Source organism: Sinocyclocheilus anshuiensis, unplaced genomic scaffold (assembly GCF_001515605.1).
Source record: "Sinocyclocheilus anshuiensis isolate Anshui unplaced genomic scaffold, SAMN03320099.WGS_v1.1 scaffold1065, whole genome shotgun sequence".
Taxonomy (NCBI): domain Eukaryota; kingdom Metazoa; phylum Chordata; class Actinopteri; order Cypriniformes; family Cyprinidae; genus Sinocyclocheilus; species Sinocyclocheilus anshuiensis.
In genome coordinates, this window is record NW_015555804.1 from 930,981 (window position 1) to 952,879 (window position 21,899).

At 35.2% G+C, this 21,899-nt stretch overlaps 1 protein-coding gene across 1 annotated transcript in view; it reads right to left on the minus strand.

The window, feature by feature from the left end:
• Positions 1-943: 943 nt before the first annotated feature.
• The window catches only part of znrf1 (zinc and ring finger 1), a 34,316-nt gene continuing 13,360 nt past the window's right edge, over positions 944-21,899 (minus strand). The window contains exons 2-5 of the mRNA XM_016469167.1: positions 12,830-12,925; positions 4,480-4,585; positions 3,492-3,583; positions 944-2,257 (exon numbers count right to left, since the gene is read on the minus strand). Coding sequence (XP_016324653.1) covers positions 3,526-3,583; positions 4,480-4,585; positions 12,830-12,925 — 260 coding nt within the window. The 3' untranslated portion in view covers positions 944-2,257; positions 3,492-3,525. The remainder of the gene's footprint in view (positions 2,258-3,491; positions 3,584-4,479; positions 4,586-12,829; positions 12,926-21,899) is intronic.

Here is a 21,899-nt window from a genome sequence, read left to right on the forward strand (position 1 = left end):
GGGGCGTGTTAGAACGAGCCGTTTTAGGTAGGCGTGGCTGACTCTTAACTTTTATAAAGAATATCTCTTTGGATTTGAGACTTTAGTCTTTGCAACTTTACAGATCTTCTTTATGCACCAAGAGCTTGTAATACTCCAAAGAGAAAGGAAAAATTGAAATCGCATCATATGACCCCTTTAAATATGAATTAAAGTGAAATCATTGTGCCTTGGCAAACTTGTGCTTATTTGGGCCATTTGCCCTTCTACATTTCTGTGAATATATTTATTTATATGGATATATTTGCTTCTAAAGAACAGAATCTGTGAAGCAGAACTCAAAATAAGGACTGATAAGATAAATGATACAGAAAATGCATTTTAATAAACTGAAAATAAATTGATTACATCAAATGATTTTGTCTCTTGTTCTTTCTTAAGTGACTGTTTTTGAATTTAATTGACCCTTTTGTGTGTTTGCAGTGGACTTGTCCATAAAAGAAAGCAACATCTGGTCTTATTTCATCTTGTTTTAATTATATGTATGATCATCATCATTATTACTTGTCCCACAGATTGCACATCGAAATCATCAGACACTTAGTTTGTACACTCCTAGAAACAGGCATCCGTTCATGTCCCTGGAAAAAAACGAAAAGAAAAACATACAAAATGACTTGACTTGAATGCAAAAATAAGAAAAGGATGGGTTTCGAGAGTGCCGAGTCACTTTCCGCAGCCCATGCTGCACAAGATAGTACTACGCTACCTGACTCTGTTTTTATTATTTGTTTGATTAGTTTTACAAGGTGAGGCGAAATTGTTATCCATTGTTTTGATGGATGGTGTTTGTATGCCCTCATTTACAGGCACAAAGCAGGAAAAAAACCTCAGAAATGCTCTATTTCTATCCAACACAAAAAGTAATAGGTTGTCAGATATTTTCTTGCGGTTATTTTTTTTCTACCTTTTTCATTTTACTCCTTTCTCCTTTTTTATTTGTTTTGACTTTTTTATTTTTTACAATTACAGCAACATTATTTTCTAACAGTGCTTGCTGTTTATACAGTAGACAGAGGCATCCTGAAGGTTAAATAGATTTCTTGTGAGGTTTCTCAGATTTTTCAAAAATAAAAAGTTAATGCAGATCATAGAAATGATCTTGTAATAGATTCACACCAGTATATCTGGGCTTTACATACAGTAGTGAAGCAACATTAGCTTACCAGACGCAAGCTGGCCAGTCACATAGAGAAAAAATGGGAGAATGGACAGAAGCTGAAATCACACACACATACACACACACACACACACACACACACACACACTGAATACGTACTAAAGGCTTTTACAGGGAAACTCTGAATATTATGGTCGGCGCTTCATAATAACTGCCCAAAAAATTGCAGATGAAACTAGGAAAATAGCTTTGAGCTTCTTATCGTTTCAGAATCCGTAGGGGAAAGACATCTACTGTGAATTGTAAACATTTGAAGACAGACGGAGAGTGTATCTTTCTCTCCATTTATGACCGTAAACCCCCATCCCAACGCACATGCTGATGTCTTGGACTTCCTCTGGCACTAACAGGAAACACAATTTACACATTTCCCCGCCTGTGGACACATGATCACACACATGCACACACAGAATAACTAAATATACGTCCACCGGCTGTCCAACACATCACTAACGAGTGAACCGCACACACAAGACTCCTCCCACGAACCAGGTGTGAAACCCCGCCCCTGCCACACCCCTCTAATAAGCATCGTTTGATTGACAGGACAGGTGTGGCCTCTGAATCGATTTGCAAAGCGTGGTCTACTTCCTACTTGTTTACTGCATATGCCCTGCCCATTTTGTCACCCTGCCCCTTGTGTTGCCCCGCCCCCTCTTCCCCATCTCCTTCCATCTGATTACATACACAAGGAGAGAGGACCTGGTCAGAATGCAGACTGAACACACACGTCGATAAGAACACAGAGTATGTAGAGGGGGCAAGAAAGCGAGACGTTTTCCAAAGCCAGAGATCCGGTGTTGGTGGTTTTGCCGTGAAGGGGCCGGTTAGCAGTTTAGCAGTCTCTAGCACAGCAGGCAGGAGATTCTGGGATTCTGCAAGTGGTAATGACGGTGTTGGCTGGATGAACGCTTTTATTTGGTTCAGTTTTGCGATGACACATTTCCGTTTCCATAGGTTTTGATCGAATTGGTTGGTAGATTGATTTATTTGGTTATTTTTGTGTCAGGATATCCAGGTTTAGGTCCATAAAGTGCCCTATAGTAAGAGAAAAAAGAGACAAAGATGGAATATGAGAGTCATACTGAGCCCGAGGGTGTTTTCACACATGGTTTATGTCAGGGATCTCGGGAGGTGGTCTAAGCGTGGTTTGCTGTAAGTCAGCTGTGTGGGTGATGTATAAAGTGCATTTATACAAACACAAGCATGTTTAAGGTTTAATTTTGAAGCGTTTACTCGACCGCCTTTCAATACCATGTCAATGAAGAAATTATAGAAAAAAATATAAAACACTAATAGAGTGGTATTAAGTTTAGATCTTTGTAATGTGATTTTTTTTCAGGTCTATAAAGTGCCCTAAAGTGAGAGGAAATGCGACAAAGAAGAAATATGAGTTATACTGAGCCCGCGAGTGTTTTCACACTTGGTTTATGTCAGGGGTCTCAGGTGCTAGTCTGCAAATGGTTTGCTTTAAGTCAGTGGTGTGTGTGAAGTATAACGTGCATTTATACATAGAAACTCAAGTTTGAAGCTTTAACCAGATTGCTTTTCAATATCGGACCAATCAATAAATTACAAGAAAAAAATCCTATATAAAAATAAAAATAATTATTATATAGTATTATATCTTATGCAATATTCAACTTACTACTACTACTACTACTACTGATAAAAATAAATCAATAAATAATTATTGTTAATAATAATAATAATAGGAGAGTTGTCTGAGTTCTAGATGTTTGTGAAAGTTGAATTTTTTAGACTAGAGGACACAAGTGTAAAAACTTGCATTTGCATATTATTACTGTTATTTGTGATATTTTAACATTAATAATAATTTAAAATAACAATATTCTATTGAAGAGGTCTGAGTTCTAGACCTTTGTAAACATGGATTTTTTTAGAGGACTTAAGTGTTAAAAAAAGTGTTTAATTTGCAAAATAATAATAATAATAATAAAAAGGTCTGAGTTCTAGCGCTTCGTGAACACAATTTTATATATAGAGGCCTCAAGGGTGAAAACATTAAGGTGATACTTTCACATTTACTACATGTCTAAAAATGCTCCAAATGAAAAAAAAAAATCCTGTGTTGCTTCTCTGGAAAATGCTTTCTATAGTCTATTTAAAAGTGGTGCACTGAAGTAATGAGATAATGCTGCTAATTAAATTTGATAAAGTCAAAAATTCCAATATGAAAGGATTACTTGAAATATCAAATTATTGAGACACGTGTTTGCATGTAGGTGAATATTTGTGTGATGGTGTTCACCTTTCTCAGTGGTATCAGAAGTAGATGATGAAGGTCAGTCTGAAGGATGTTCAGGGCAGGAGCGGTTGATCTCAAACCAGGAGTCTATACAGCTAATGAAAAAGATGCTAACAATGTCAGCTTAGGTTCAATTTGAATGTAATTTGCATCAGAAAAACAACCTTTCCATTAGCATAATGCTTTTAAATGATTCTACTAATGGTTATTAAGATGAGGTCCAGCATTAAATCATTTTGCTGTCCTCGCTAAAAGTGCAAGAAATTACTAAATCACAGCCAACATATTTGATGTTTAATATACAGCTATGTAGAGCAGGATTCTGGACTGGATATAGAAACCATGTAAGCAAGTGTAACAAATGTCTTGCCGGTTGCAGCTGGTTAGGCCAAAAATATTACGATTAACTTGGAAGTGATAGGATTTATCGGTTGTCACTTTATTGTGCCTCGCCAGGTTAGGACTGAGCGTATAACTTGCTTGTAGCAAATTAGTTTGATTGTGCTTCAGCATCTGAAAACATCTCAAGTGTGAGCTGCAAAAGAACGTCAGCAAGACATGTGGTTCACTTCAAGGTGTCTGAGGTTTGAGACTTTCCAATACGTGTGCCATTCAATACCCAGAAGCCTCCTGCTGAGACACCATATCCAGACAAGAAATGTCAATCATATAGTTACATAATCACATAATTATATATAGGACATGACAAGGTTTGGGTTTCATGATCAGCAAAAAAAAAGTGGAATGTAAATTCTCAGGCAGTTTGACAGCTGAGACCGAAGCTCATTTGACTGGCTAAAAGCTGTAACATTTCCTGTCATGTTTAAGATCAGACTGACACAAGGTTGGACACAATGAGGTCTGTCATTATCACAACCATTTTACCAGTACTGGTGTTGATTAAAAAGGTATTAACCATATAAACTGCGCAATAAAAACGGGGAATCTGATAGTAAAGTAGAAGAAAATGTGTTGTTGCTGTCCATCTCACCTTTTGTGATAGATACAGAGGCACGGCAGTCTAGCGATGGTGTCTCCCTGCTGTAGCTCCTCGAGACATATTACACATTCTCCTGCATCTCTTGACAACACGTCATCTATAACAAATACACAGACACTCACAATGAGCATGTAATGCAAACCTAAGAGACTGATATATAAACACTACCGTTCAAAAAGATTGGGGTCAGTAAGATATGTCAAAATAAATGCATACTTTTATTCAGCAAGGATGCATTAAATTGATCAATAAAGAAAATTTATAATGCTACAAAAGATTTCTATTTCAAATAAATGCTGTTCTTTTGAACTTTCTATACATCAAAGAAACTGAAAAAATGATCTCAGTTTCCACACAAATGTTAGCTGTTTTCAACATAAGAAATGCTTCTTGAGCAGCAAATCAGCATATTAGAATGATTTCTGAAGGATCATGTGACACTGAAGACTGGAGTAATGATGCTGAAAATTCAGCTTTAAAATCACAGGAATAAATTACATTTTAAAATATATTAAAATAGAAACAGTTATTTTAAATTGTAATAATATTACCAACCCCAAACTTTTGAATGTGATTTTTTTTAATTAAATAGGTTTTCAAAAGACTATATGCAAATATGGTTATAAATAAATAAATAAATAAAATTAAGTGTAAATAAATATTTTTTTAACATATATATATTTTTTATAAATAAATATAACTGTTTACAAAAATATTACTTAAATTTTACGTATTCCCTTTGGAGCACATTCATCCCATTTGAAAACTACATAAAAATTTGAGTACATTTTTACAGTTTTCAAATGGGGTTTAATTACACTTCACTTATGTACAAACTTCACATAAACCCATTCTAATAAATGTCATATTTAGCTACCTGTGCCCTTCAGCAAGTAGGAAATATACAGAAATTGAATAAAGTTATCAAACACTAAAGTCTAAATTAAATATAGATGAATCCTTAAAGGAACACTCCACTATTTTTGAAAATAGGCTCATTTTCCAACTCCCCTAGAATTAAACAGTTGAGTTTTACCGTTTTCGAATCCATTCAGCTGATCTCCGGGTCTGGCGGTAGCACTTTTAGCTGTAGCTTAGCATAGATCATTCTATTTTCAAAAATAGTGGAGTGTTCCTTTAAAGATACAAAAGTTATTGATTTCCTCTTTTTTTCTTTTGTTCTTTGATTAACGGACATCACAGAAGCTGGGTTATTAGGTTATTTTGGCTGCTTTAAGAGCTGCCACTGCTGAACATGACGCGGATCTGACACACATCGCATTTTGTCACAACTCTTTACCTTTTCTGACCCACTTGAGGTCTTAAAGTCTCTACTAATGAGCTGACGAGTTGAATCGAGTGTGTTAGATGAGGGAGACAGTGCTGCGGTACTACAGGACCGTTTTAAAAAACATTTCAGATATATGTTCTTAAATCTGATTCATATAAAATATATAACATGCATGCACAGTTTAAAGGCAGCTTTAATCACCTTTTTGTTAAGAGGGCTGGGCTGCTCCAGGACAGTTTTGAAATCCACTGCATTTCAGAGACATGTTCTTAAATCTGACTCATATATAACAAATACTTATATGCATGCATAGTTTTAGGCAGCTTTAATCGCCTTTTTGGTAACTTCATGACTTAACTGATGACATAACTATGGCATTGCATGCTCGTAGTTTCATTTGCGCTTTAAGGAATTATACACAGCATGCGCCACTACATTTGTGCGTGCAAGTGAAGAGCACGTGCTACAAGCACAGTATAATGGCAAACAGGACAGGAAAATTCGTTTTTACTGACATATGGCCTGCATGACAACATCTCATCTGACCACAGTTCACTGTTGTTCTAGCTCTCTCGTCGCCTGTACCTTTTATTTCACGCTCGTTTGACTAGCACCTGGTGCTGAGGTGAAGTTGGAGTGCGCGTCTGAATAGTTTTTCAGTTGATGTGGACGTAAAGACATTCTGTGTCTACATAAACGCAATTCTTGTCAAGAAAAAAGAGACCGAAGCAGCAGTTGTGAGTGGGGTGGCCCTAGCTCCGCCTCTGCGTTAATTGCATTAAATATTTTTAACGCATTAAACTGAAAAAATTAATTGTTTGCGTTAACACCCTAATTTTGATGGCACTAATATTTATGTACTTATTAAGAATCATATTTCCATATAGTTTTCTGGAAAAAAAAACTTTAAAAACACCAACTACCATTCAAAAGTTTGAGATTGGTAAGATAAAAAAAACAACAACAATAAAAACAGTAATATTCCCCTTGTAGTACATGGACCCCATTTGAAAACTCCAGTTTTATCATATTTTTGGCCATTTTATAAAATCAATGTAAACTAACTTTAATACATAAGTCTTGTGTTTTTTTTTGTTTTTTTTTGCAGCACAACTGTGGTACCATTACCAACATGTCACAACTTATGTCGGATTGGGATGTTTGATACTGGATATTCATGAAAACATACTGTGTATTAATCAAAATGGCTTGTTTGCCAGCAGGGGGCAGCGGTGAGTAAAGACGCATGAAATGCCGTTTACAGCGTTCCTCCGCTTTCTCACTCACAGTGACGGCTGGTTAAGTGAGATGGGTTGGCAGTTAACATAACTAGCTACTCATGGTTCATTGCTGTGTGAATGGTGAATGTTTGTGGTGGAGAGATGACAACGAGGTGTATACTTATTTTCTGCTAATAGCTTAAGGGCAACAACCAACACGATTTGACTCGCATGCCCATACCAGCATAATGACTCGGACACATACACAAATACACCGTTCTCAGACAGTTTTAGTTTCCAGTAAAAGTCTTCTTCACAGGAAATGTGCCTTTCGTATAACGTGCACAGCTTCCCCTGGAAACACCTGTGTGTGTGTGTGAGAGTGTGTGTTTCTGTGGGTGTAAAGGTTTGGAGTGTGGTAATTACTGACAGAAGGTTAAAGAACCATCACGGGATAATGGAGTTTGTACAAACGCAGGATGTTGATTGAGGGTTAACCCGCTTTCCCAGAATGCTTTAGGATCAATCTCACACTACAGAGGTGCAATACCACCTGAAAGATGTGTCACAAATTTGTTTGTGCCGTTTCTTCTATAATAGTTTATTGGTATATTTAGTTTTTTTATTCAGGTTTCCTATTTCAGTTTAGTTTTAATGAACAATAACAAAATAACTTTTTCGGCCAGCCATCTGCATTGCTGAAAAAGCGCCGTTAGGGCACCTGAGGTGAAGATGGGGAGATGAAGCTCCATTGTTTTGTGTGCAGGCAGCGGGCAGACGGGACAAGAGATAGATTGCAGTTTAGAGAGGATGTGATGGAGAGAGAGAGAACGACACGGGTGGAAAGCAAGAAGAGGTGAGCTGGGAAAAATAGGAAATGATGGCAGGAATGAATAGAGAACAGACGGCAGACATATGCTCCAAATACAAATCAGCTTAGCGAGGCGACGCAGTACGGGAGACCAGGGGCAATTGTAACATGCTACATTTCTTCAAAGTTAGGCTGATTTTAAACTTAAATATGTTAAGTATATAAATAATTGACACAAACACTACTGTTAAAAAAATTGGAATTTTAAAAAATATTGTTGTCTCTTATGCTTACCAAGACTGCATTTATTTGATCAAAAATACAGTAAAACAGTAATATTGTGAAATTTTATTACAATTTAAAATAATTGTTTTTTTATTTGAATATAGTTTAAGATATAATTTATTCCTGTGATGACAAAGCTGAATTTTCAGCATCATTACTCCAGTCTTCAGTGTCACATGATTCTTCAGAAATCATTCTAATATGCTGATTTGCTGCTCAAGAAACATTTCTTATTTATTATTAACGATGCATTTTACTTGAAATAGAAATATTTTGTAACATTATAAATGTCGTTAACGTCACTTTTGATCAATTTCATGCATATTGACTGAATCAAAGTAAACTTACTACTGAACATACTGTATATTATAGTTATAATTCATTTATTATTTTTTTAAATAATCAAATAATTGTAATGAATTTGAAATAATAATTAAATGTCCCATTTAAATTTATGCTTTACTATTTTTGACAAAATCAATAAATATATAAATAAACTTAAACACAAAAATAACACAAAGGATAAAACTATACAGTAATAATTAATGTTGGATCTTATTTAAGATAAAACTGGCAAATATTTTATTAAATATTTAAGTGTTACAATTCCCTTTAACCTCATTACAGTGACAATTGCAACACTCTTTAATTCAGTATTATTATATTTCTCATTCTAATTCTTAAGTATTAATAGTATAGTTACTTTTTGCCATTTAAATGTCTTCTATTAAATATATATTAGACAGATGTGTAGTTGTTTGTGAGTTATGAAGGGATTTATGTAAAAAATTGCAACTATTCTAACTCTTCAAAAAATTCTGAAATGCTGTAGCAATTTTCCAGACGCTGGTCCCAGCAAGCCAAACATGCTGCCCTTTCCCCCTACACATCCCTGGACAACAGCAGGACGCACACCGTCCAGCACTTGAGCTTGTTATCCTCTTAGGGCCGATGACTTCAGCAGCTCAGACGAGCTGCACTAGTTTACAGGAATGGACAGGTGTGTGTGTGTGTGAGAGAGAGAGATCAGTCGCTGGTTAGGCCCTTTTAGTTCAAGTTGTTGGTAATCATGTTCCCCATTCTTTCCGCTAGCTGTCAATTTGTGTCTGGGCTTTTCGGTTCAGCCCCTGAAATGTTAATGCTATTACTTTGACAGCAGTTTTGTGTGTGTATCACCCTCTGAAGGGCCCATGTGAGCTGGCCAGTGTGTCTTTTCCAAGTCAGGACTATGCTTGATGATATTTTAATACCTGCTGTTAAATTTAGCTCTCACATGGGGAGGGGGATGAGAGAGAGTTTTTCAGAGGGCAGAAAAACATTTCTGCTGCACAATGTTTTCTTCATGGTCTCATGGCTGAAAGAAAAATATCTATCTATCTATCTATCTATCTATCTCTCTCTCTCTCTCTCTCTCTATCTATCTATCTATCTATAATCTGGTATAACACAGCATTAAAAAAAAAACAAAAAAAAAAACATTTATTAAAACAACTTAGAAAATACCACAACACAGGATGTACTGATTTGCAGTTTAGTGAGTTGTTGACTCAGCAAACACTACAAACAATTCAGTGAGTGAGTTATTCAATGTTCAATTTAAAAAGTGAGCTTTTAACTCCATTAATTCTCAGAATAATTCAGTGTGTCACTTAGCACACTAAACAATTCAGTGAATTATAATTATATTTCTGTGTGCTATTATTTATGATAAAATCACAATCAAATCAAATTTTATGAAATATTCAAAATAAAAAAGTATTTTAATAATCAAAATAATTTAAAGAAATAATAGGTTAGATTAAAATTTAATACAATTCATAAAAAAATAAAAAAATTGCAATATTTTTTTTAAAATGATGAAAATAAAATATAACTCAATGGGTGAGTTGTTATCACACTAAACAATTCAGTGAATTATAATATATCCCATAGTTAAATAATTAATATATGATTTAAATAATACTTAAATCTCCCACTTACACTTTTGCTTTAAACACATTATTCCTGATTTAAAAGAATTAATAATAAAGAAAAACTACAAAATTAACTATTTTGTAAGATAAAATGGGTTAATATTTTTCATGTGTTACAATTTCCTTCAAACCCTTTTCAGTGACAATTGTAACACTCTGAGATCTTTCATTTAATTCAATATTATTATACTTCTCATTATAAGTCTTACAACACAATTACTTTTTGCACATATAAATATCAACGTTTCACTAAACGATTAGGTGAATGAGTTGTTTACTTGGTAAACACTCTGATTCAGTGAACAAGTTGTTCCTTCAGTCAGCACTCCAACGGAGTTGTTAACTCACTAATTATTTGGACTGTTTCATTAGGTGATTTGTCAGATTGATTCAGAACACTTTGAACATCACAAAAAAGTAGCGCTGTATTTTATAGAGAACAACACAATATAATATCCATCCATTATTTTGTGACTGCAAGTTCTGAAATACATTGGAAATCACACTCAAAGCATATAATTATTTTGCTATCTGCTGAATATTATTATAATGAAATCCCCTCGACTTTGATACCATCTCCTCTGGGGTGAAACATGTATTAGTTCAGGGTTAGTCCAATGTTACATCTAGCATTAGTCCAGGGTTATATCCCTGCCTGGATCAATACAAACGGGTGGATTAGAGTTCACAGAGAACTGGAGGGCTAGCGGGCACAAACCATAGTGTCAAAAGACAAGCAAAGTGTACATACTGCATTCACAGACAGCGGCTTTTACAGTGAGCCAGATCTGCTGATGTGTGACTGTCACTGGCTGCAGTTGACAATGGGACAGAGTGCATTGTGGGAAATAAGATTAGTTGCAGAGTGTTCTGGTCTGGTAATGTCACTGACTTGAACATGGTGAGGTCAGTAAGTGACAAAATGATAAAACGAGGGATTAAATAGAAGCAAAACAAATTGAAAAGGAAAGGAAAGCAAGTGTTCTTGCTGTTTGCAACTGGTATTAACATGCATAACCTGTATTAATTTACTTTTAAAGGTGCCTGTACATTTAAAAGCCTTGTTTTAGGTCAATAATTATTGACAAGTAAGCCAAAAGGCATAAAATGAATGTTTTTGTGAAGAAAGATCATGTGACACCAGTAAAGATCAGATGCATCGCTCCGGGTCACCTTTAGCTCAAGCTGGGTTGGACAGCTGTCCCTCAGTCAGGTAGCTGTCAGTCAGACATCCATCCAACCCAACACAGCTGTTACAAGCAGACACTACGCATGTCTTCGGGTCACTACAGCTATGTCATGTGTGCCACCTTCCTGCAAAGCTGCACTTGACTTACTGATCCAAAAGTTCAGAATAGATAGTGAGCTAGTGCTGCTTGTCAATCTATCACCTCGCTTCTTGAATTATACAGATTAAAAAACTTTAGACTGCTGAAAATAACATAAAATAAATAAAAAAACATATGAAATGATTTTCATATAAAACATTTTCATATAAGATAATAGGTTAAGATTCAAATAAAACAAAAATGTAATAAAAAAATTTAAACTTTTTTTAAATTTTTTATTTATATTCATTAATTTTAAAATTATTAAAATTGCAATTATTTTCATATAAGAAAAAAATAATAATGAAAAGAAAATGAAATAATAAAATGAATGAACTACAAAAAATAAAAGATCTAAATTATTTTAATATAATAAAATAGGATTATAGGTAATAGATAAAAGGTTTAGATTAAAATGAATTTCTGAGTGTGTTATTGTGCTGGTACCTTAAGGACTGCCGAAGACAGCTGACTCCTAATGTTTTTAATATTCTTCATATTGTATGCGTGCGCTCTGTAGGGATGTTTTGAATGGTTTTTGCAAAATACTCGATAATGTCAAATCGCACATCGTTAAAACAACAATTACGATATTATCGCAGACGATATATATCGCACACCCCTAGTTAGAAGTCAGTTTATTTGAACTTAGCTCAGTTTTAAATGAATTGACCAAAGCATAAAAGATCAAATGTAATCAAAGTTGACCTAATTTTTTATATATTTTTTTTTTAAATTGAGCAATTAATTCAATTCATCAAAGCTCTAAACAGTTTTCTAAAGAAAAACTTTATACAATCTTTCAAAAAAAAAGTTATCTAATGTAACCATGGACAAAAAAATAATAAGAATATTTAATATAGCCTTACATTTAACTTTGGCATGATTGATGAAAGGATTCAATGAAAACCCAATGGAAAAAAATCAAATACTGACCTATTTATTTCCCACTGAACATTCTATTTGACTCGGATATCCATCATATTACGGAACTTTAATGCAATGCAAATTCAGTAATATCTTTAAAATAATATGAACAGTAATATCAAACATGGCTGGAGTAAAAATCCGTAGAGGAATATTTTGAATAATTGACTGTAATTAGACAGATTACAGATGCCATGAAACAGCAAATAAGAGTATGATCAAAAATGGGTGACAAATGTCATATACAGTGTTGACCTTGGTTTCCCACAGCAAAACAGAAAGAGAGAGAGAGAGAGAGAGAGAGAGAGACCTAGATTTTCACAGTTCACAGACTCTTTTCAGGCCCGGAATGGAGTCACAGACCAGAATGAAATGGAGAATGAAAGGATAAACTGATATAGTGACACAAAAAAAGGAGGAAAATACTGCAGAGGATAGATGTTGAGATGATACTGCTGAAGTTTGCGGGAATAAGAGTGGGCGGAGACGAAGGGGGAGTGTCTTACCGTTGTAGGAGAGGCGGGGCTTGCTCAGACACATGATGAAGTGAACCTCCATCTCATTGGATGCCACTGATTTGGAGCAGACAGGACACTTGAATCCTGGAGAGGAATAAGGAAACAGCATTGTCAGAACTCTTGAAGCAGCAAGAAGCCAGTGGAATGAGCTGTGACAGTGATGCAGCAGTTTGATAACTGCCAATGCCATAATCCTGCGCAACATGTTTCTGTCGCCCTGCTGCAAATGCATTAGCTTGGCTTTTAGTATATTGACACAAAGCTTTTTTAACTTAAACTTACATTTTATAAACACATACATCAATGTCAGTTGTTCAGCAATGTCATTATGACATCGGCAGCTACATGTTAGGCCGGTATTAGCAAACAAACCGACTAACATATAAGAGCATTGCCATCAAGTTACACTGTCTAATAATGCATAAATGGCTGATATTAAAATTCAATATTTCATGGGACTGGTAAGATTTTTTCATGGTTTTGGAAGAAGTCTCTTATGCTCAACAAGGCTGCATTTATTTAATCAAAAAGATACAGTAAAAATAGTAATATTGTGAAATATTATTACAATTTAAAACAGTCTTTGAAGCTGAAATTTCAGCATAATTTCTCCAGTCTTCAGTGTCACATGGTCCTTTAGAAATCATTCTAATATTTGGTGTATTTGTTGTTTTCTTATATTTGGTGCTCAAGAAACTTTTCTTATATCGATGTTGAAAACAGTTTTGTTGATTAGTAATTTTGTGGAAACTGTGACATTTTTTTCAGGGTTCTTTTATAAATATAGTTTTCAAAAGAACAGAATTGATTTGAATTAGAAAATTTTGGAATATTATAAATCTTTTGATTAATTTAATGCATCCTTGCTCAATAAAATGATTAATTTCTTAAAAAAAACATTACTGACCCCAAACATTTAAGCAGTACTGTAAATTAAAAATAAAAGACTAAAAATTTAAATCAAGTGAATTTAGGCTTCACAACATCTACAGTATGAAAAATGAATGGATATTTATTTTGAGATTTGCTAAAAATGACATTTAACAGTGTTATTAAAAAGATTTACTTCATATGAGCATTACATGATGGAAAAAGGAAAAATTTACTATTATAGGAAATGAGTATTGCACAATTGTATATTATTAAATAAATAAAAAATCTTTAATATCAGCCAATATGGTACCGTTAGATCCAGATCCAGGCCTTCAATTTATATTATTTTGAAAATATTCAAATTTGCCTTTGAAAATTATATATTTTGTATTGCAGTGGGGCATTTTTGTAGTTGCCTTTTTGTAGACTTCTATTCACATGAACAGTAGAAACAGAAATGTAACTATTTAGTCATAATCTGAAGTGCCATATTTAATTTTTGACAGAAATTAAAACAAAGCTGTGAGGGACAGAGGTACAGTGTGCTCAATGGATTGCTCAGCTGACAAAATGTCTTTCCAAAAAAATAAAAAAATCAGTAGACAAAAACTCCATAAAATAGTTTTGAAATTTGTGAGTTGGTGAAAATTACATGATCTGGGACCTTTATACAGTGCAGTCCATTGTAAAGACTGTAAGTTGATCCTTCACAGCCTCGTTTTCATCTGCATTAAATTCAATATGGCGTCTAAATGAACTATTACAGTATGTCTAACCAGTCGATTATGCAATAAACCACAACACTAGCATTAGCAACCAAAGGGAGCTTCCGCTAACACCCTGTCCTCTGACATCAACCGAAGGCCCGTAGGGTAAGATAGAAAGAGAGAGCCATTCACACATTAAGTCCCACTGAGCTGGGCTGTGTCCTTCATAAACACAGACGCAGCGACAAGACATTGAGACTCTGTTTGGCACCTTACATCCCACCGTTAAGCCCACAGGCCTTGTTTTTAGACAGACAGCAAAGCCTACGGGCCTTTTCGCATGATTCGTGTCAATGTTTCCCATTGCATTGAACTCTAGGGTGAAAAGTGGCAAGCTAAAGTGTTGTTCCTTCGCAGACTTTGATAAATGAATTCACATTCACAAACTATATGAAAACTTGCCACATCAGCATGGCTATATAAAACAAGTTTGGGGACTTCCATTGGAGAAGGTGCAGGTGTGGTTTTGAAACTGTACTGTACATGAGGGCATGGCCTTGCCGAAAAGACTGGGATACTACAAGTTGCTCTCAGTATTCATGAAGTTTAGGAATAAGCACTGAATAGGAAGCCGTTTCACAATTGCCTGGAGGGTGGATTTTTAGAAATTGTAAACATAAGAGAAAAACCTGATTGGATTTCTGCCGAGAGAAGCTCTCTGTGTTCATGATGTGGAATCTTGGTTTGAGGGGAGCATTGTAAAATCTAATTAACAGCAGTTTTACTCTATTTCAGTGCTTATGCTGATAATTATTTAGGGTGAAGACAGGTTGTTTGCCCTGTGGGAGCAGCCTGAAACATAAGCTGTATAAGATCTCTGGTTAACTTTAGAATTTTGTTTATATTTATTATTTAAATGAGGTAGAAAGAAGCAATAGCATTAAAGAAAAATAGTTCATCCAAATACACAAATTCTGTCTTTAATTATTCAAGGATGTAATCATGAATTATTGTCAAGTAATAAATAATTATCATCACACAGTCATCAGTAGGAAAGTACAAATCAATCAGTAATCCTTCGGATCATATGCCATCATTTTCCTGCAAAATGTGTTTATGAATATATGGAGTTACATTATAGCTGTTTAACTTCCAGTGCACATGTTCTTTTCTTGAAGAAAAACAGTGAACAAAAAACTGTAAAGAAGTCTTAATAGTTATTAAAATATATATATAAAAATATGCAAATTACTGTTTAAAAGTTTGGGGTCAGTAAGTTTTTTAACATTTCTTTCTTTTTTTTAAATAAATGAATATTTCAGCAATCTTTTAGTCAGCAAGGATGCATTAAATTGATCAATAGTGACAGTAAAGATATGTTACAAAATATTTTGATTTCAAATAAATGGTGTTCTTTTGAACTTTCTATTAATCAAAGAAACCTGAAAAAAACTAAATCTATCACTACTTAAAAAAAAAATGTGAGGCAGCACAACTGTTTTCAACATTGATAATAATCAGAAATGTTTCTTGAGCAGAAAATCAGCATATTAGAATTTCTGAAGGATCATGTGACACCGAAGGCAGGAGTACTGACACTGAAAATTCAGCTTTGCCATCAAAGAAATATATACATTCATTCGTTCTGTCTTTTTACCAGTAAAGCGCCATTCACACATCACTTTCAAAATAAATTCTGTGATCTCTTAACGGCTGCGCCTCCCGATGTTGTGTTTGTAAACATGGAGGGGTAAACGCGGTCAGAGTTTTTGTTGATGTTTTCATTTTTGTGTCAAACATTCACATTCATGCAGCTGCTTCTGGCCCAAAGACATTGTATTAAGACGACTTCAAATCGAACTACTGAGCTATCCATCTTTTTCCTAAACGTGGAAGTCCGACTGGAATGATGCTTTACAGTCAAATTAAGGCTGGCCGCACACTAGACGATTTTCAAATCTTAAACGATTTTAAAACCATGGGAGACCACAGACATGAAGACAGTTCAACCGATTTTTAGCCTTATAATCCTCTGAACGCACACACTACATGATTCGACCAGACCACGAGACCACACACTTGTTGATTGTATAAACAATGCGCTCTCCGTGACGACGCGGAAGTTTCAACAAAGGATTAATGAATTTCCAGCACTGAAAATCCCTTGCAGTTGCTCTGCTAATAAATTTATTTACAATGGGTATCCCTGTACAGCTGTCGCGTCCAGTGTAGACACCGTGTCTGTGTGTGAGCAAAGAAAACAATCAGTGTAAATATAACGATCAGTAGCCTATACTAAACATCGCACATCCTGCGATGTGACTATGGCGGATGCGCACATCGCGATATCGATGCTGAAACGATATATCGTGCAGCCCTAGTAGGAACGATTTCACAGTGACACGAGCGAGATCAAACATTACTTTATTACGCATTACTTTATTACTTCACACACAGTATTTTAACTTAACCGCTGTTAGCTATGCGCGTTTTCTTTTGAACATGAACAGATTTGCTGGTACGCAAAACAAGTAGGCCTACAGGAATTCCTTAAGCTTATTGCTGTTACTGTGGCAGCCAACAATAGCACAGCTTAACCCTGCGCACATTTTTATATTTAGCTATATTTAAAAAGTTTCTGTTTAATTAAATCAGTCGATTTTTTTTACATATTGCGTCATCTGCGTCAGAATGTTATGATTGGCCCAGAGTAGACGTCTTACGTCAGCGCGTTCTGAACTCGTACGTGCTCATACCGGTAATCTCATTCTGCATACACACAGAGCACATTACCGGTAATATACTGGTAATGTTAGAACGTCTCATACCGGTAAATTGCCGGAACGAATTTACCAGTATTTTTGAAAAGGTCCTGTTCACACATGATCTCTTAACAGTAATTACCAGTAAAGACTGTATGTGTGAAAGGGGTTAATGTTGGCAGGCCAGGCCACATAAAAATATGAATTACTATCCCAACCAGAGAACTGTCTTCAAAAGTATCTACTCTTGTGTTAAACAGCAAGAAAAATCTGCAAATGAGTTTGGAATGACATAAGGGTGAGTATTGGGGTGAGAATTTTTGGGTGAACTTCAATGAAAGAAAGGTGCAGACAGTCTAAAGAACAAAAGTAGCCATGCCAGGAAAACGAGTGAGACAGAATAAGAATGCAAACAGAGCCAAAATGCAAGTCAGGAAAAATACGGCACAAAGTAAATCTAGGGACAAAGACAGCTCCATCTGTCAATATAACCCAGGTTCGATACTCTCCACCCCCCGACTCTTCACTTAGCGCACACCCAAACCTCCAAATCCCACCCCAGGAACCCATGATGATGCCTGACCCAGTTTTCCCTAGGATGCTATTTTCAGGCATTCCTTGGGGACAGATGGGAGAGAGAGAGAGAGAAAGAGAGAAGGAAAGAAGACTGAAGTGGAAAACTGAGGTGTGGAAATCTCTGACAGGGATGTCCCATCTCCTAAGAGGTGTGATTCACTGAAACAATGCTACTAAAGGGGGGCAATGGGGTTCCATCTGTCAACACACAGAACTCCAGTCGCACATACGAGAGAGGCCAACTCTTCTTAGGTGACAACCGCAAGTATCACATGGCACCGAAAATATCAACAGCAGCTCACCGCAGCAACAAACAGACCAGACGTCTTTCATGCCCAATGATGAGATCAAGTCATTAGACTTATTAAACTTATTTGTAAATTACCTCAACTGACCTCATCCAATTGGATTGTTGCTCTCCAAGAGCTTTTCATGTCAAAAATCTTAATCTCCTCTTCATGTCATTCTGAACCTGTATGACTTTCTTTGATCTTTGTCTTGATTGCTGCTTTTCATGTAATAACAATGAATTGGGACTGAAGCTTTCAAGCTTCAAAAGGGATGAAAAAAATATCACAGAAGTGGTCCATAGGACAACTACTAATGTTTTCTGAAGCAAAACGATTGCTTTGTGTAAGAAACTGACCAAAATTGAAGTCATTTTTCATTGATAATCTTTCTCCAGTACGCGGTTAACTCACTGAGACTGATTCATTGAGTCAGTGAATTGAACTCAAGAACCGAATGAGTCCAAATAGTGAACGGATCATTCAAACTAGTTTTTTAAACTCGATTAGAAGTCAGTTGACAAAATATTGAGAGTATATAGCACATTTAAAGCAACAGAAGTTGCTGCACAATGTAGAAAAATGAAGAAATTGTGTGGGAAAAAAATGTATATCATAAAAAAGACCAAATTAAACCAAAATAAAAATAAATAATACAACTTTACTAACACAAATGCAGATAAGAAGTTATATATAAGAATAAAAATGATTAAAGAGAAGGAAAGAAACAATCAATTATTAAAAAGAACAATTTGAATCGGACAATGTAACTTTTCTTAAAAACTGTTGAGAAGATTTGTTGTGACAAATTTCAGTTTGCTATGACTTCAGAAGACTTAAAACAGCACACAAATCATATGGACTACTTTTATGGTATTTTACCTTCCTTTATACAGGTAAAAAAATGGTAGCACTTTATTTTACAGTCCTGTTCCGCATGTGCATATACTATGTACTTATAATAATAGTACGGGTAATAACTAGGTACTAACCCTGAACCTACTCAACTGTAAGTCGCTTTGGATAAAAGCATCTGCCAAACGAATAAACGTAAATGTAAATGTAACCCTAAATCTAACCTTAACCCATGTAGTTACCTTATATTACCAGTACTTTCTTAGTTAAGTACACTGTAAGTACACGTAAGTACAAGTCCTGTAAGATAAAGTGCAACCAAAAAACTCCATTCATTGTAATTGAATGGAAAACAGTGAACTTGTGCAAAATTTGGATGAATAAATGTGAATAAATAATGGCTTATATTTCATTTTTGAGTGAACTGTCACTTAAATATGAATTCAGATGCCAGGCAGCATGGCTTGAACCTTTGTAAACAGGGTTGGGGCTCTGATGAGGGGAAGAGTCTATGTAAAAAGGCCAGAATAGAGCCATTGGCCCCTCAGTCAGTGAAATCCTAAAGGCTGCTGGGAAGACCAGCTGCTTGCTCTCACAGTGCGTGGCTTAATTAGACACTCTATTGGTCTTAATAAGCTCTGGCTCAAGTCAGGACATTAATGGGAGACTGAGCGTTTGGAACTTTGTGTGTATTTGTGGGTTAATTGCCACTGTTGTGTGTTTTAGTGGTCAAATGGGACAGTTAATAGTCACAAAGACACCTTAACTTGAATTTAGCCTTGATTACAAATCAGTCTACACCTTAAAAACTTAATTTCTTTCAGTTTGGGAGGTCTTGTATAGTTGTTTTATATCAAAGTTGTCCACTATATGTCCTTCATTTGCAGCACCAATCAACATCCGTAAAACAATCTCGCGACTCAGAGAGCATCTCGTCACGCTGTCTGAAATAGAGCCGTTACGCTCCGCACCTGTTAAAGTGTCCCCTGGCTCTCGTCCTTCGAGCTGATGCATTCCTCAAGCAGAGCCGACTGCTCCGTCTGATATCCATGCATTTTTGATGATACCTCCGCATATAGTTCTTGCTCTGTTCCCCACGGCCGAAGATGAAGAAGTCAAAAAACTTAGACAGATGCTCATGCCAGACTCCTGCTAACCAAATTCCCACAACTCACTGACAGTGTTGCACTGTAAAAAATACCATTTTTTTTTTCAGAATTGAAAACATGGGACATTATTAAGTTTATCAAGTCAAAGAAAAGCAGGCAAAAGTAAACATTTACGAAAGCAATTCAAAACAAAGGCAATACTAATAAAATTTTAGTGTACTGCTTTTCAAAATGTGCTATTTTTAAATATATAAAACAGATTGCTATATACAATTATAAAAATTTGCTATCAGTGATAAATAGTCTACAGTAGTCACACTGTCACGTTTAATTTAGCTAGAGATGAGAAAAATATAGGAATAAAAATTAAAAATGAAAATAAAACGTTTTATATATATATAATAATTATTAATAATATATATATATATATAATAATTATTATAATAATTAAAAACTATTAGATAGACAGATAGATAGATTTTGCACCTTTGTTTTCATTTGCGATAATAACCTTAATCAACACTCAATCAAAATATTGATCTGTGTCTCTTCACAGGGTGGCTTGAAAGGATCAGTGTTTCCTACACAGTATTCAAACAAACCGGTTGATTACAATGAATGAGGCCATTTGCAGACACCAGTGATGCTTAATCAGTCAGCGGCAGCATGAGTCTGTGAAAGACTCAATGATAACATCACAGAACTGCATCAGGAAGGACCCGAAGTTCGACTGACAAACTGTTTAAGTCGTCTTAATAAATCCACCAAGTGAACTGTTTGCAGTTTACTTTCTAGACAGCTTGAACATTAAGAATACACTGATATATAGGAATATATCATGATGTTTCAAACAAAAGCTATGAAATGAACCATAGCTACTTGTAAAGACAAACAGGCCTGTGTACAAGCAGGAAACAATGCATGACTCAGCAGAAAACCACATACAAAAACAGGTCAAACCCTTAAAAGGTGTTAAGCGCCTCAGGGTTGATTAGAAACCGCAACTGGCCAGACGACCATGACTTCCTGTGACCATTCATTTGTCATAACGCACTACAGCTTAGCGCAGTACACACATCCATCAATGCAAGCAGAACCTTAAAGCTCGGTTCCAGTCGCCAGCCTCTTTTCTTACAAAATATTGATCTGTAAAATATATAACTACTCTGGGGACATAGTGAACCATCTCTAACACTGAAGTCAGAGAGCTTGGTGTTTAATGTCTCATTGCCATTAAAATTCCCACCTTTCAGTTAATGCTCGACGAGCAGTGCTAATTTCTCCCAGTCTGACCTTCATTCGGGTTTATAAAAGGACGACACAGCTGACGCACATCTGCACTGATACAATGGCAGTACTTCATTGTCTGCTCTTCTTAGGTGAGGTTTCTGTACATTGTCCATCATACAAAGACTCTGACAGCAAATACAAAGAAGAGAGGCCATTTAAACAGATACAGGTCTGTGACAGAGAATATCCAGCAACAATTTTTTTCCAACCAAAGAATATATATCCATCTATTCAAACAGTGTTCGGTAAGCAATGGATGTTATTATAATGGAACAAATAAGTAGACAAACAATAGAATCAATATTCAGACATGAGCTTTTATGATATAATGTTTAAAGTGGGATTTACAAGCCCAAGACGTCATCATAATTCCTTTTTTATAGATTCAATATGTGTGATATTATGTTCAGCGGTATAACTGCCATATAGTTTATTATATTATAAAACACAGATATACATAATATACATATAAAAATAGATAATAAATGTTAGAATATACAATAAATAAATTAGGAATATAGATATATTTGCATATATTAACAATATATTATATAATGGATAAACAATTTATAGGCCTATGTGTATTATGAAGGCTATAT